Below are 16,070 nucleotides of genomic sequence, written 5' to 3' on the forward strand. Positions count from 1 at the left end.
TCAGGAATAGAAAAGTTAAAAAAAAATCTTCCTATGTTTTGTCTCCTGATACCAAAATATATAGTGCAATGAAGTGAAAGGAAATTACCAAAAACTAGTTTTTACATAGATCAGAATGAAAGTACGACATTGTGGTTATATGGCTCTTAATCCTAACTTTATGCACATTTTTGGCTAAGGCAGAGGCCGTGGGTTCAACACCACTTAAGAACTTGGAAGTCTGACCTTGGCTAGCAGTCTAATATAGTATTCAAGATATCTACTGTGTATAAGATATTAATCAAAGGTCTTATCTGCCCTCTTAGATGGACATCTATATATGCATTATATGTACAGGGAAATAGGATTAGGAGTGGGCCTTCAACACAATTCTGTGCCTGTTCCATACAGACCTTAATTCCCATTATATTTCTGATATGCACTTGCCTCCTCTCGAAGTACTTCCATAGCTATAGCCAGGAACTAGGTGCAATTTTTAACAATTTTACTATATGTTATTTTTTAATCCTGATTTAATGGCATAGCTTGTTAACAGAACAGTTAGGTTGCATTGGTATGACATGTCACCTGACATGAAGCCATGAAGCATATTGACTGCATAAATATAAATTAGCTCTTTGGATCAGTTTTCAAATCTATATGATCATCAGTGAACAGCATTAAAGAATTTAGAAGTTCATTTGGATTTACTAATGCTGATGCCCTGGTATCAAATAAACTTCATTGGTGGCAAGGATTTGCTAAATTTAATGGATGCTGAGACAAGATCAATATCAGGTTCACTACACATGGTTGAATATACCTTCATAGGAATGCCATGAGGGTCACCAGACTGATGCAGACGCTGGAGGGCAAAGCTAAAAGTTGATGGGGGAGGGAGTTTAAAGAGATTTGGAAAGCATGTTTTTTTACACAGAGTGGTAGGTGCTGGGATGTAGACCATGTGCAGGCACTTTGAATTAGAATCATGGTCAGCACAGATCTGGTGGGCTGAAGGATCTGTTTAATATGTGACATTCTACATTCAATCCCATAATAACCCCTTTTGTTCCAAACATAACAGCCCCACTTCTCAAGTCTGTCTCTCATCTTTGGGATTAGTTTTAGGAAATCTGTTTAGCACTCTCTCTGAAGCTGTTACATTTTCCCTAAAATACTGTATATAGCTGAGTACTACTTATTGGTTAAAATAGGAAGGTGGTTGGGAAGCAGGTATAAGAATACTTAGCTTTGTATTAGATCAGTAGTATTAAGTGTAATTTGGTAACTGGAAAGACATAATATACAGTACTGTGCAAAAAGTATATATACATACTTAAGACTTTTGCACAGTACTGTATGTGTTTTTTAAACAGTATTTTTTTCAAATTGCTCTGTTACTTGTAACAGCAACAACCCCCCTCCAGTGCCTGTCAGATTTTTCATTTCTTGTCTCTTTTAGAAATATGCCCTCTCGTAAACTTTAAAGAACTAAAGTTTAGTTTAGCTATCCCTCAGTGTTCAGGAGATCGATTCATCAGTGCAAATGTGGTGTTTAGATTTTGTTTCCCTTGACTTTCTAATATACTTTTTCTGGCTTTAAGAACACAAGTGAATTGTGAATTTGGCATTATTTACTGTAGTGTAAATGAGAGAAATTACTTCTTGTGCAAGATGATTACAAAAGCCAAATTCACTTGAATAAGAATAGCTTCTTGTCCTCCTTTAGATTTCTGAATGGACTATGAACTCATATACACCACTTCACTATTTTTATATGTTCCTTTTTGCACTATTTATTGAATTTATTTTCATGTATATTTCTTTTTGTAATTTATAGCTTTTTTATTGTTATGCATTGCAATATATTGTTGCCACAAAATAACATATTTTTGTACATGTGCCAGTGATACTAAATCTGATTCTGATTCTGAAATTCAAGTGTTACGTTAGACTGTTCTAATTTACATATGGACTACTGGGAACAAGAACTTAGAGGGAACACATATAATTGAAACCTCCCACATTTCTCAGATCTATCTAGTTATTCCTACTATCTTGTATGTGTACAGGTTATAGGATTTTGTATTATGCAAGAGAAAGAATAAACCAACAGCCTCACCTTTCTGCACTGTTCTGACATTTGCTTGGATGTATCAGTCATGTGGTCTCTGATGTAACAGTCTATTGAAAATATTGTCACTTAAAATATGTGGCTAGTTAATATCTTAATAACTGAACCAAAAGGGCCTAACATCTTCCTGGTAAGATTTTCACAAGAGGCAATATAAAATGGGTGGTTGAAAGTACAAATTTCTGGTGACATAAATGGGAAATGAAGCTGGTACATATTCATCTACAGCTTCTGCACTACTGTCAATACTCACTTAAGCAGTCATTAAGTAGAAAAATTTGCTTTGCATCCTTTGCAGAACATATTTCAGCATGTTGTCTTCTATCAGTCAGGACTCCAATTAAAGAGATTCCTCATTTTGGTTCCAAATTAAACCAATCACTCATTACTGATGCTTTATAAACTCATATGTTCACCATTAAAGTCTATAGCCACATATGTGCTGCAGTTCTCTTGGAGAATGGCCCGTCTCATCTTTATTACCTCTGCAGGGGTATCAGTCAACTGTTAACTCTTAGTTACAGATTCTTTTTACGGAAAGCATTCAATGATAGAGTTACCATAAGTTTAGTTCCTCAGGTCTTTCCATGGGGATTTTCTGATTTCCTTGTTACTCCAAAAGGAAGAAACTATTCTTACAATAAACATAAAAATACTTCAGTGCAAAAGAACATTTTAGCACCATATGTTTATTGGTGAGAGGATGAAAAAAGTTCTTGGACGTTATGATATTTCATTCCTGCATTTTGCAGATGATGTTGTTTAATATGCACTGGGAATGCAAATGCAGTTCATTTTTCCAGCTAAGATATGGTTGAACAATTTTAAATAGGTTTCTTCCCAGTAGGCTGTTATGCAGGTGCTGACTATGTCAATTGTTGACACAACTCAAGTCTCTCTGCTTAATAGAGAGTGCACTGTGGAGCACCAGTATGCTGCCCTTTACAAATTAGATCCAGAAATAAAAATAATAGGAGGTTAAATGTTAGCTTACTGTTTTTTCGCAGTGGGGTGGGTATGGATTTGGAGAACAACTAAAGGCAGCAAAATTCATTTCAAAACTTCATGAGAAGATATTGAAAGTAATGAAAGTTGTTATACAGTATCTAATTTAACCATTTGTACTTAAGCTGGCTAAACAATTTTAATTAAGTAGTTCCTTCAGTCTTGAGCAGAATTTGTAAGCAAATAGTTTGTGAAAATGGATAATTTTTATAGTCAAGTAAATTTATAATTTTCAATACTGGAATATCTACAAACAAATTTGATTGTTCTCTGACAAAACAAGCTGAATAATTAATTATCAGCCATAGTGGAAAAAATTAGAAGTGAACTGCAAGCAAATTCCAAATGTAGGTTTAGAAACTAAATATTTTCCCCTTAATTTTTATCAATTGCTTCCCTTGGTTTATCTCTTTTCCATATTTCATCTAAACAGTATACATTATATTTCTATTTTAATTGGAATTCATTTATGGATTAAAAATGACTTGATATCTTTAGTACCTCAATACTTACAGTTCATTGTAAGTTCATTGTAAGTGTGTTGACTAACTATTTACTGCTTTAGAGTTTCCATTCACTTCAATTGATGCATTTTTTTCTTGCAAATTGAGTGTTGGTCTTTTATTTTTATTTTTATTATTATTTTTGTCTTTAATTGGGTTCTTTAATGTTTCTTGCTTTGTGGCTACCCGTGAGCAAGCAAATTCAAGGTTCAATAATTTATACATTCTTCGATAATAAATGTACGGTACTTAGTCTTGAATCTTAATCTGAGTGGGATGCTGCATATGAGAACTGTGGAAGCCATTTGAATGGAAGAATAACAATCTGAAATATTTTGTCTGTTCATTTATTACTTGTTTTTTTTGATCATCTTTAACAAGGTAAGAAGAAGCTGAGAGTTGACAGCATAGTTATTTATTTAGAGATTCAGCATGGAATAAGCCTTTCTAGTCCAATGAGCTGCCACACCAGGAACCCACCTATTTAACTCTAGCCTAATCACAGGGCAATTCACAATGACCAGTTAACCTACTCTCTGGTATGTCTTTGGGCTGTGGGAGGAAACCAGAGCACCTAATGGAAACTCATGCATTCATGGGGAGAACATACAGACTCCTTACAGATGGCACTGGAATTCAATTCTGAACTCTGGAACGCCCTGATCTATAATAGTGTTGTGCTAACCACAATGCTACAATGGTACTACAAAAAGTATTGTTGAAAGTATTTAACTTGCATCTAATAGCCCTGTGCTACATTGTTAGATCAATGGGAATGAAGCACAATAGACTTCCTTTTTGTTGCAAAAACACAGTAATATTAATTGTGCCTTCCTCGTTCACCCTGCTACAGGTTATGTGCAGAGTCTGATTAGACGTGTTGTTAACAATGTAAACATTGTAGTAAACAACCTCATCTTGAAGTACGTGGAGGATGATATTGTTTTGTCAGTCAACATTACATCAGCAGAATGTTACACAGTGGATGAGTTTTGGGATCGAGCCTTCATGGATATCTTAGGTGAGTGAAAAAGATAATTACCTCGTTTATGCTTATGTAAGGGTAAGTATTCAAAACTTACAAGACATTTTTCATGAAGCAAGATAATTGTAAATAATTTATAATGCCTTCTAATAACTTATAGATAGGGTGGAGTTGATTTGGGAGGGACCAGATATTTGGATAGTCAAGGCCACCTGGCTCAATTAATTAAAATTTGTTGTGGGGGGGGGGGGGGTTGGTATCTGCAAAATGCCAGAATTAATTGAGCAATAAGACCCAAGAGAGTTTTACAATTGAAGGAGTGATGTGACAGAGCAGAGATTCTAAGATGATTCCATTTCTCTCCTTGGAAACTGTGTCTGAAACATTTAATTTCAACCTTTCCCTACCTTACAAACTTTCCTTCTCTTTTCACCAAGTATTGAAAACCTGGCCTTGTGTTTATCAGCTTAATACTTCACTATTCCAATGTTCTTCTAGTCTTCCTCCAGTCTTCCATTTGATTCCAAAAAGAAGAATTATAAAATTGATAAATTGTTGAACTGTGAACCAAAGCAGATCAATGCAATTGACATTTGATGTGAGTTTGAATGTGGGCATCAGTTTAACATAATATACAAAATAAAATGGAAATGGGAAAAGTCATCATGCATGGATAAATTAGAATTTTTTTGCATTATTTTGGCATGGGGCAGATTGCTAATGTGGTATAAGATTAGACCAATGATAGATCTTTGATTGTGCTTAAGAGATAATGATACGTCATTACAGTCAGAAGCCATTGTGGGTTATTTTTGATCTGTAACTCTAGGTAATCACAGAGAAAAAGTTTTCCCAACCTGCAACTTTCAGTGATTTATGCACACTGATCCCCAGGTCACCTTGCTCTTGCGCCCCTTTTAGAACTTGAAATTGAATTTTAGAACTGTTTTAGAATTCTATATTGTTTGTCCTAATACTTTCTTCCAAGTTGCATTACCTCACATTTTACTGCTTTAAACTACTTCTGGCATGTATCTGCTTATTTCACCAGCTTCTGTATTGTCCTGCAATCTATCACCATCTTCTTTGTTGATGAGTTTATAATATGGCCCCTTATCAAAAGCCTTCTGGACGTATATCTGCATGACCTCAACTGCATGACCTTTGGATTGATAAAAACATCTCCTCCACAATCTCCATCAGCTCAAGTGCACCAAAGTGTTGTGTGCTGAGTCCCTACTCTACTTGTTTTACACCTATGACTGTGTGGCTAAGTGCAGCTCCAACAACAAATTCAAGTTCACTGATGACAGCATTGTTGTGGGCCATGTCAAAGGTGGTGATGAATCAGCATACAGGAGGGAGAGTGAAAATTTGACTGAGTGGTGTAGTAACAACAGCCTCTCAATGTCAGCAAGACGAAGGAACTGATTGTAGACTTCTGGAGAGGGAAACCAGAGGCCCATGAGCCAGTACGCATCGGCGGATCAGAGGTAGAAAGGGTCAGTAATTTTAAATTCCTGGGTATCTCTATCTCAGAGTACCTGTCCTGAATCCATCATATATATCTGTAATTTCAAAGAAAGCACGGCAGCCTCTCCACTTCCTTAGGAGTCTACGGAGATTTGGCATGTCATTTAAAACCTGACAAACTGCTATGGATGTGTAGTGAAAAGTGTGTTAACTGGCTGCATTACAGCCTGGTATGGAAACATCAACACCACTGAGCAGAAAATTCTGCAAAAGGTAGTGGATCATGGGTAAAGCCATCCTAACCATTGAACTACGTGAAATGCTGTTGTAGAAAAGCAGTATCCATCATCAAAGATCCTCACCACCCAGGCCATGCCATCAGGTAGAAGGTACAAGTGCCTCAGGACTCGCACCACCAGGTTCAAGAACAGTTACTACCCCTCAACCATCAGTCTCAAACAGAAGAGGATAACTACACTCATTCTATTTTTGGTGTTCCCACAACTAGTGACCTCACTTTAAGTACTTTTTTATCTTGTTATTTCATGCTCTTGTTATTTATTGCTATTTATTTATATTTGCATATACACAGTTTGTTGCTTTCTATGCTTCTTCTCTTTCATTGATCCCGTTACAGTCAGTGTTCTATAGATTTTCTGAGTATGCCTGGCAGTGTCATACATGCACTCTGATAATACATTCTACTTTGAACTTTGAAATCTAACTTCTTTCTTGTACAAAAAATCTATTGCATTGGTTAAACATGATTTTCCCTGAAATAAATCCATACTGGCTTGCCTTAATTAATACTATTCCTTCAGGTGACTATTAATTCTGGACTGGATAAATGTTTTTATAAGCTTTCTTATTACTGAGGTTAAACTGAGTGGTTGGTAGTTGCTGCAATTATCCCTGCTCCCTCTTCTGAACCAATTCCTTCTTCTCTCGTATCCAAGGGATGCATCCCATTCAGTCAGAGTAACTTTGTATTTTAAGTTCAGCCAATTTTTCTAATACATCCATGTAATCAGTTATTTAATGAAACCAATCTCTCAGTCATCTCCTTCACTATTACTTGGAAACACCCTCTTTAATTTTAAATAATCATGTCCATCTTGAAACAACTTGAGCAGAAATTACTGAATAAATTACTGCCCAGAATCAGTAATTTAGTGTTTGGTAATTATGTCCCCATTTAGTACTTTAACAGTGCTCTCAGCATTCATGTGCAGCCTTCCATTATTGTCTTAAGTGTGCCCCACTCCTCCACGAACTACCCTTTTAGCATTTATGTTTAGAGGAATGTAAATTGCACAACAATTTGTGATGATGCAGAAATCGGAGTAGCTAATCCTTACTGTAAGTTGCTGGCTGATATATTCAATAATGCAGTTGTTCACATGCTTCTACTATTGGAATAGTCTTTGATTCTGGGCAGTAATTTAGTGTTTAGTAATTTTTGCTCAAGTTGTTTCAAGATGAACTCTATTACTTAAAATTGCAAATTTTAATCAATTCCATTTTTGCAAAGCAAATGTTGAATTTTAAAGCAGCCAAAAACTTCTAATCAATTATCATTTTGGCGGAGAATATAACTTCTTAATGCCTAATAGTTGTGGAACAGCAAGAGGCTTGAGAGATGTGGATAGACAGGACGTTTTCGCCTTTTTTTTAGATGAATTTTCTTTACATTCTGCAATTCGTATGATAATTTACATATTTTCCTATATATGCCTCCGCTAATTTATCTATTCAGCTTTTAAGCCACTTGCAAATGAGATTTTGTTCTTGGGGCTAAATAGTTGTGTGGATTCTGCTTATTTAATTTCTGGCTTTCTTTCTTTTGTGTTTTTTTCTCTTAACTTTTCACATTCATTTTCTTCCTCTTACCTCCTACTTATGAAATAAAACCCATAACAAACAGCATAATAGACGGAATTTATCAGATATATTCAATAAAGTTTTTGTAAAGTATGGAATGTTTTACTTTTTAAATAATTATACTTGGTATTATATTTTGCATATTTTAAATAATTAGACTATGAAAATGTAAAAATATCAATGCAATCACCCAGCAGAAATGTTGAATTCATGTAAAAAATATATATATTTTCCAACAAAATATTTACCCAAAATTATACAATAAGACTTGTCAACATGTTCTAGTGATATTTTAAAATGATACACACAGTAGATGTTAATATTTACATGGAATGTGTCAAATTTCTATTTTGGCCAATTGTGCACTGTTGCTGTCTTCATTTAGCTCCAGAATTGGTATTGAGGAAGGTGATCAACTTTACCGATTGTACGGTTTGTCTGGACAAGCGAAATGCAAGTGGAAAGATTGAGTTTTACCAGGATCCTTTGCTCTACAAGTGTTCCTTCTGTACGAGGCTGCATTTTACTTACGACAACCTCAACTCTAAAATTCCATCAGTTATTAAGGTATGCTTTTAAGAGGGTTTTCTAAAATGGGGGTAACAACTTCTTCAGTGAGTCAGACTAAATTACTGATGGATGGTTGTAGGACATTGTAAGTCGATGTTATTGATTAAGTTGGAAAGTTGCAGTTGTGGAATGGTTACGTCATAGCCCATGTTTAAAGCCAATGTTTTTAAACATTCACTGATCAACTAGTTCAAAATTTGTAGTTGCTGAAGTTAAATTCAGGAAATTGTATTAATCTGAAATAAAAACTGGACTCACTGATGGTGACTGTGAAACAGCTGGTATGCTGTAAAAACTCATCTGGTTTACTGAAGTACTGTAGGGAAGAAAATTTGGCCTCTTGCCCTGATCTAGCACAATGATTTGAGTATTACCTTAGCCCCTTTAAAAGAAGTGCTTTAGCAACAAGTGCACAAAATGTTCAGTGACAACGCTCAAAATGCTGGTGGAATTCAATGGGTCAGGCGGCATCCATGGAGAGAAATGGATAGCCAACATTTCTGTTTGAGAGTCTTGATCAGGACTGACAAGTCAATATTTTGGGTGGAGACCATTTGTTAGACTCATCCTTTTCTCTCTGTAGCTGCTGCCTGACCTGCTGGGTTCTTTCAACATTTTGTGTGATGCTTCAGATTCCTAGCATTTGCAGTTTATCTTGTGCCTCTAGAATGTGCTATAATTAAAGTTAAGGTCAGAAGGAAGGATGTTTTATTGGTAATTATACAGTTTCATTTAGAGCTCCTCAAATAATGAAGCAGTCTTTGCTGATAATGCATCAGGTTACAGACAATAATGACTAGGCTGATAGATGACGAGCAATGTTTGCATTATCAAGTGACAACCAATGAGGGTGGTTCTAACCACCCATTGTTAACATTCAGTGACATGCCATTCTGAATCTCCCACTATCAGTGTATCAAATTTATTAGAAACTTAACTGGACCAGCTAAATTAATTGCATGGCTGGGATTCCTGTAGCAAAAATTTGATATTCTGACAACCCACTCATCTTCCATCAATATGAGGCATTATTACATTCTCAGATTTCTGAATAAGTATAACACCAGTGTAATTATGAGAGCAAACATGATGAAGCAGCTTCATTCATCTGTCCATTTACACAAAAACATGATTAAAATGGTGTAAGTCTTCAGCAGGTTTGTTGCTAATATAATTGGGTTTAAAGAGATGACCACCAAATAATGCAGATCTAGATAAATGTGACTTTTTTTGGTCAAAGTTAGAGAACAACTTCCAGGGATTTTTTCCAGAAACACTAAATAAATATGTAATGTGCGAGAATGAAATAAAATAGTATTATGTCTTTCACACCATCTTGTTGAAGTACCTTAAACTTGTTTTTAAAAATATGTTGATGATAAACAATTGCAAATACAAACTTGTTATGAGAAGTTTGTAAACCAAGAAAAGGATATGTTATGCCTGACAGTGGTACTTTATTAATTATTTACACTGGTGAGAATAACCAGTAAATTATCAATTTCAGTTGTGGAGCTCTTCCATTGCATCAGAATTGTTGATTGTCAGTCCCAGGGCTGGGCTGTTTGTTCCATTTTAGGAAGTCACCCCCACCTCCCAGCATGCCAGGGTAGTTGATTGGACAATGGGACTGTCACAATACAGACAGCATTGTCTACTGGAAGAATGGGTTTTACAATGATGGCGCCTGTTCATGTGCTCAGCAGATGTCAAAGGTGTTACTATTACTTAATGTTTGTGAATTTTGATGAGAACAATTCTTTATAAAGGGAATGTTATGTCATTTTTGTTCAGCATCTACAATACTCTCGCAAGAACAACTAAAAACAATGAAACTATCTTAATCAAATATAGTTATACTTACCTGCTTTATGTCTTTCATTCATTTTAATGGGGATTGCTCTGATGATGCCAGATTTAGTCTGGTACAAGCTCTGTGAACAGATACTCTAGTGTGACATCTGGGAAAACTGGAAATATTTGCACGGACCTGCAGAGTTTATGAGGGGTTGGCTGGTGTAGCATAGGGATAGTTCAGATGCTGCTATTGGCTTAGCTCTGTGCCATTGCTGGAATCCCAAATTTCTGTGGTATTTTAAAAAAAGAAAGCAGCTGGAGGCACTCAGTGGTCAGGGTGCATCTGTAAAGGGAAAGGAATGGTGATATTTTGTATTGATCACCCAACATAGTGTCTTCTCCTCTGCCATCAGATTTCTGAATGGTCCATGGACCTAAAAATGTTTTTTCGCTATTCCTCTTTTGCCCTATTAAAAAATAAACAAATGGTTGCTTCTCTGACTGGAGGTCTGTAACTAGTGGTGTACTGCAGGATTTGGTAAGGGTCCGTCGTAGTTTGTCATGTATATCAACGCTCTGGATGATAATGTGGGAAACTAGATCAGCAAATTTGTGGATGACACCAAGATTGTGTGTGTAGTGAACAGTGAAGAGGACTATCAGAGTTTACAGCGGGATCTAGATGAGTTGGAAAATGGGCTGAAAAATAGCATATGGAATTTAATGTAGACAATTGTGAGGTGTTGCACTTTGGGAAGACCTAACATGGTAAGTGGTAAGGCATTGAGGAGTGTGGTAGAGCAGAGGGATCTCCAAATACAGATCCATAATTCCTTGAAAGTGGCGACATAAGTAGATGGGATCATAAAGCTTTTGGCACTTTGGCCTTCGTAAATCAATGTATTGAGTAAACATAAGAAATAGCAGGAGTAGGCTATCTGGCCTGTTAAGCCTGCTCCAACATTCAATAAGATCATGGCTGATCTGGTCATGGACTCATTTCCACCTACTTGCCTTTCCCCCATAATCTTCAATTCCCCTACTATGCAAAAATTACCCAACCTTGTTTTAAATATATTTACTGAGGTCACCTCCACTGCTTCATTGGGCAAAGAATTCCACGTATATTGGTGTTGGGATATTATGTTGAAATCATATAAAATGTTGGTGGAGGCTAATTTGGAGAATTGTGTGCTGTTTGGGTTACTCACCTAGAGAAAGGATTAAATAAGATTGAAAGAATACATAGAAAATTTGCAATGATGTTGCTGGGATTTGAGGATCTGAGTTATAGGGAAAGGTTGAATAGGTTAGGATTTTATTCTCCAGAAGTACAAGATTGAGGGGAGATTTGATAAAAGTTTACAGATTTCCCCTGCTATCGGAATGTTGTAAAGTGAAGAAGCAATTACCATTTATTTATATGGAAAAATTTGTGAGCGTTTGCACACCCAAAAAATAACCTACCAAATCATGCCAAATAACACATAAAACCTAAAGTAACAGGAACATATAGTAAAAGCAGGAATGATATGATAAATACACAGCCTATATAAAGTAGAAATACTTTTCTGCAATCATTGCACCACTGTCCACCGTAGCAAAAATTTCATGCAAGTGCTCTCGGCAGAAGCACTCTCTCCAGTAACCTTTAAGCTATGAAGCTGCCAAATCAAACCAAATAACTAATCATACCAAATAACACATAAAAATACACAGCCTATATAAAGTAGAAATAATGTATGTACAGTGTAGTTTCACTTACCGGAATCGGGAAGACAGCGAGCACACTGACGATGGTGTGTTAGGCTGAGTCGTCGGAGGCTGTGGTGGTGAGAGGTACAGGAGACTGGGGTGTCATCTCATCATCTGTTTCCATCTGGGCAGGCAGGTCACCTTCTTCTATGTCTGCCTGCCTCGATGTTGAAGGTCAAGGCTCGTCTGTTGTGGCTAGTGTGGAAGGCTTGAAAAACGACAGTATGCTTGATTGCTTAGCCTCGCGCATTTTTCTAACATACAGTTCTTTGTAAGCACTCAAAACATCTTGCAAACCTGCCCTAAACCTACGTGCCCTTTCAAAATTAAAGTCATACTTTTTTGCAATCATTGCAGCGTTGTCAATCGCAGCGAAAATCTCAGGCAATTACTTCATATTCAGTTCCTGGATGACTTCACTTTCGGGCTGTTCGCTACTGCGTTCGGTTTCGATTGTTATCCTTTCCTCTTGCAATTGTATCAGCTCTTCATCTGTCAGTTCTTGGTCATGGGATGCCAAAACCTCTTCAACATCATCTTTTTCCTCAACTTCCACAAACCCAGCTCCCTTAGAACTCACTATTGCCGTATTTATTGTTGATGGTTCACTGCTTCGGGACATAGTTTCCTGCAAATGCCATTTCTCATCGAGACTGTTCGCCTATTGAGAGCGTCTCCAATGTTGGCAATTGCCAATTTTATATTTTTCTCTTTCCAGATTGCTCACAAAGATGCTTTGGAGTTGCCCTCTCTGTCAATAGTATTTACAATAAAATGCATCGCATTTTGCGTATAATAAGCCTTAATTGTGGCTATTAGGCCTTGGTCACACGGCTGCAGCAACAAAGTTGTATTCGGCGGTAAGAACGCAACACGAATGTTACCGCCATACATGGTAATGCCAGGTGGATGAGCAGCACAATTATCGACAATCACAAGACACTTATTATCGAGGTTATTTTCTCTACAGTGTTTTTCAACAAAAGGACTAACGTATCCACTCATATACTCAGGTAAAAGAACTTGGGTATTCCAACCACTTGGATGTTAACGGAACACAACGGGAAGTGTTTTCTTATCAATGCCTTTAAGTGCCCTCGGATTTTCTGAATGGTACACTAGTAGAGGCTTAAGGACAGCATCACCAGTGGCACTAATAATAGGCATTAGGGTAAACCTGTCCTTTGATGCCTTGTTCCCCTTAGCCTGCTTTTCTTCTATTGAAACAAATGTCTAGCATGGCAATTTTTCCAATAAACTGCAGTTTCGTCACAGTTAAACTCTTGCTTATATGAATAACCACCTTCTGTAATTATTTTCTTCAGTTTTGCTGGGAACTTTTCAGCAGCTTCAGTATCAGCCGAAGCACTCTCTCCAGTAAACGTTAAACTATGAAGCTGCCCTCACCTCAGACACTGACCAAACCACCCATGACTGCCGTTAAATTCCACTTTTGCAACACTTTCATCACCATCGTCCAGTGCTTTCTGTTTCAGCTTTTTAAAAAGACTGACTGATTTCCCCTTAAGTATAAGATAACTTAATGGAACACCATGCTTTGTACACCCATCAATCCACTCAAGCAAGAGACTTTCCATTTTATCCATTATTGGATACTGACTAAGAGAGACCACTTTGCCATGAGCAGAACCAACAGTAACGTTGGCAGCTTTCAAAATTATTTCTCTCTGCGTATAAGTAGTGCGAATGGTGGACGCAGGCATGTTCCAACGCGTGAACAATGTCCTTACTTTGTTCACAATGATCGAAATGCTTAATTATGTCTAGTTTTACGCTAAGTGTAACACTCTTACGAGCTCTTTTAGGCTTTTCCGATACCTTAGAACTCATCTTGCTAACGGTTGCACAATATAAATTGACATACAGTAAAGCACAGATGCTCACATGTATAAGCAATGGTGGCTAAATGCAGTTCTGGGGGAGGAGCTTGGCTGCTTGGGGTGCGTGCTGCTTTTTTTCGTAACAGTGAGAACAACTTCTGTTAGTGAAAGCAGGTAACTAATGTAGGTCTTTTGTAACAGTGAGGTGTTGTAAAGTGAACGTTCGAAAAACAGGGGCCACCTGTACAAGATTATGAGAGGTATAGATAGGGTAAATGCAAGCAGTCCTTTTCCACTGAGGTTGAGTGAGACAACAACGAGAGGTCGCATGTTAAGGGTGAAAGGTGAAATGTTTAAGGGGAATATGAGGGGAAACAACTTCACTCAAAAGGTGGAGTTTGTGTGGAACGAGCTGCCAGTGCAAGTGATGAATGCAGGGTTGATTTCAACGTTGAAGAGAAATTTGGATAGATACATGAATGGGAGGGGCATGTAAGGGTATGTTCCAGGTACAGATTGATGGGACTAGGCAGATTAATGCTTCTACACAGACTAGATGGGCCAAAGGGCCTGTTTCCGTGCTGTTGTGTTCTTTGACTCTATTGTAACTTGTAGTATTTTTTAATGTCTTGCTCTGTACTGCTGCCACAAAACATGTTAGTGATAGTAAACCAGATTCTGATTCTGCTGCTTGACTCACTGAGTTCCTGTAGCAGCTCGTTCTTTGTTCCGCAGATTCCAGCATCTGCAGTTTCTTATGCTCCTTCAGGTAAGTGCCAGGTTTAGTGCTGGTGTGGAGCTGAAAAGTACAGTACAGAATCAAACCCTTTGGTCTGTCTTGTCCATGCCAAAGCCATTTAAACTGCTTACTCCAATCAGCCTACACTGGAGCCAGAGCCCTCCATACCCTTACCATCCATGTACCAATCCAAACTTTGCTTTGTTACGGATTCAGCAACAATAAATATATAAGTGAGGCAGGGTTTTTTATAACAAATAAAACATTTATTAAACACTGAAAAACAAACCCCAAAAGTAAGCAAACAGCTAACGCAACTGGAAATCAGCTGCTGTGCGGCAGCTTAAACAGTTCTTAAAGGGATAAAGCGAAAACAGTTCTTAAAGCGATGTTGCAAAAACAGTTCTTCAAAGTAGTACTGCGAAAGTTCAAAATGCTTATAGTCCATTAAAGGAGAGACTTTTTAGACGATTTAAATTCTCTTTCACGTTGTGTTGTTGCTGTTCCCAGTCGAACTATACTTTTCCCCGGAGAATTTATGAAGATGAAAATGAAACGGCTTAAAGGCACTGACCTTTCCTTGATGAAACTGTACCCAAACCTTTCTGCTATTATTGCAGGGGTTAACATGGGCACAGCCAACGAATTCCTTCCGAATGAGGATCAAACAAGGTCGAACCTGTTTCACCGTCGAAATCGACTTTCCTCGATCTTTTAGCTCCCAAACTCCGATCTTCATTCTCCACTGATTTTTAACTGGCAGTATTATAAAGAAACTGCTGGCAATGACCTTTTAAACTAGGCAGAAAATAAAACTCCATCTTTCAACGGAACTGCGTCATAATATTGGACCATGCAGTAGCATGGAGTCAAAATGGCAAATCCAGCCACGAACTGCCCCTCCTCACGGGGGGGGGGGGGGTCCTCCTTTTATACCCTGTTGAAAGAAACCATCACATGACTTCTACTGGCGGGAAAATGACGTCACTCCACCATCACAAGACCATTACCTTAAGTCCAGTATAGCTTCAACACCACTGTTGCGTGACAAGTACAAGATACCCACGGGTACGTAACAGCTTAAACGTTGAAATCAAGCGTGCATGCACCACTTGTGCTGGCAGCTTGTTCCAAATACTCATGACCTTCCAAATGAAGTTTCCACTCATGTTCCCCTTAAGCTTTTCACCTTTCACCCTTAACCCATAACTTCTGATTGTAGTCCCACCCAAACCCAGTGGAAAAAGCCTGCTTGCTTTTACTCTACCTATACCCCTCATAATTTTGTGTACCTCTCTCAAATCTCCTGTCAATCTTCTGCATTCTAAGGAATAAAGTCCTAAGCTATTCAGTCTTATAACTTGGGTCCTCTAGACCCTTTTAAATTTTCTCTGTACTCTTTCAACCT

At 37.5% G+C, this 16,070-nt stretch overlaps 1 protein-coding gene across 11 annotated transcripts in view; it reads left to right on the forward strand.

The window, feature by feature from the left end:
• LOC140728102 (intermembrane lipid transfer protein VPS13B-like) overlaps nucleotides 1-16,070 on the forward strand; it is a 1,021,046-nt gene that overhangs the window by 69,062 nt on the left and 935,914 nt on the right. For all 11 annotated transcript variants that reach the window (XR_012099001.1, XR_012099002.1, XR_012099004.1 and 8 more), the window contains exons 5-6: nucleotides 4,475-4,642; nucleotides 8,346-8,527. Coding sequence is in view for 8 of the 11 variants with exons in the window: in XM_073046336.1 (XP_072902437.1) it covers nucleotides 4,475-4,642; nucleotides 8,346-8,527 (350 nt within the window). In the remaining 3 variants the exon portion in view is untranslated. The remainder of the gene's footprint in view (nucleotides 1-4,474; nucleotides 4,643-8,345; nucleotides 8,528-16,070) is intronic.

The sequence above is a fragment of the Hemitrygon akajei genome, chromosome 1 (assembly GCF_048418815.1).
Source record: "Hemitrygon akajei chromosome 1, sHemAka1.3, whole genome shotgun sequence".
NCBI classification, from domain to species: Eukaryota; Metazoa; Chordata; class Chondrichthyes; order Myliobatiformes; family Dasyatidae; genus Hemitrygon; species Hemitrygon akajei.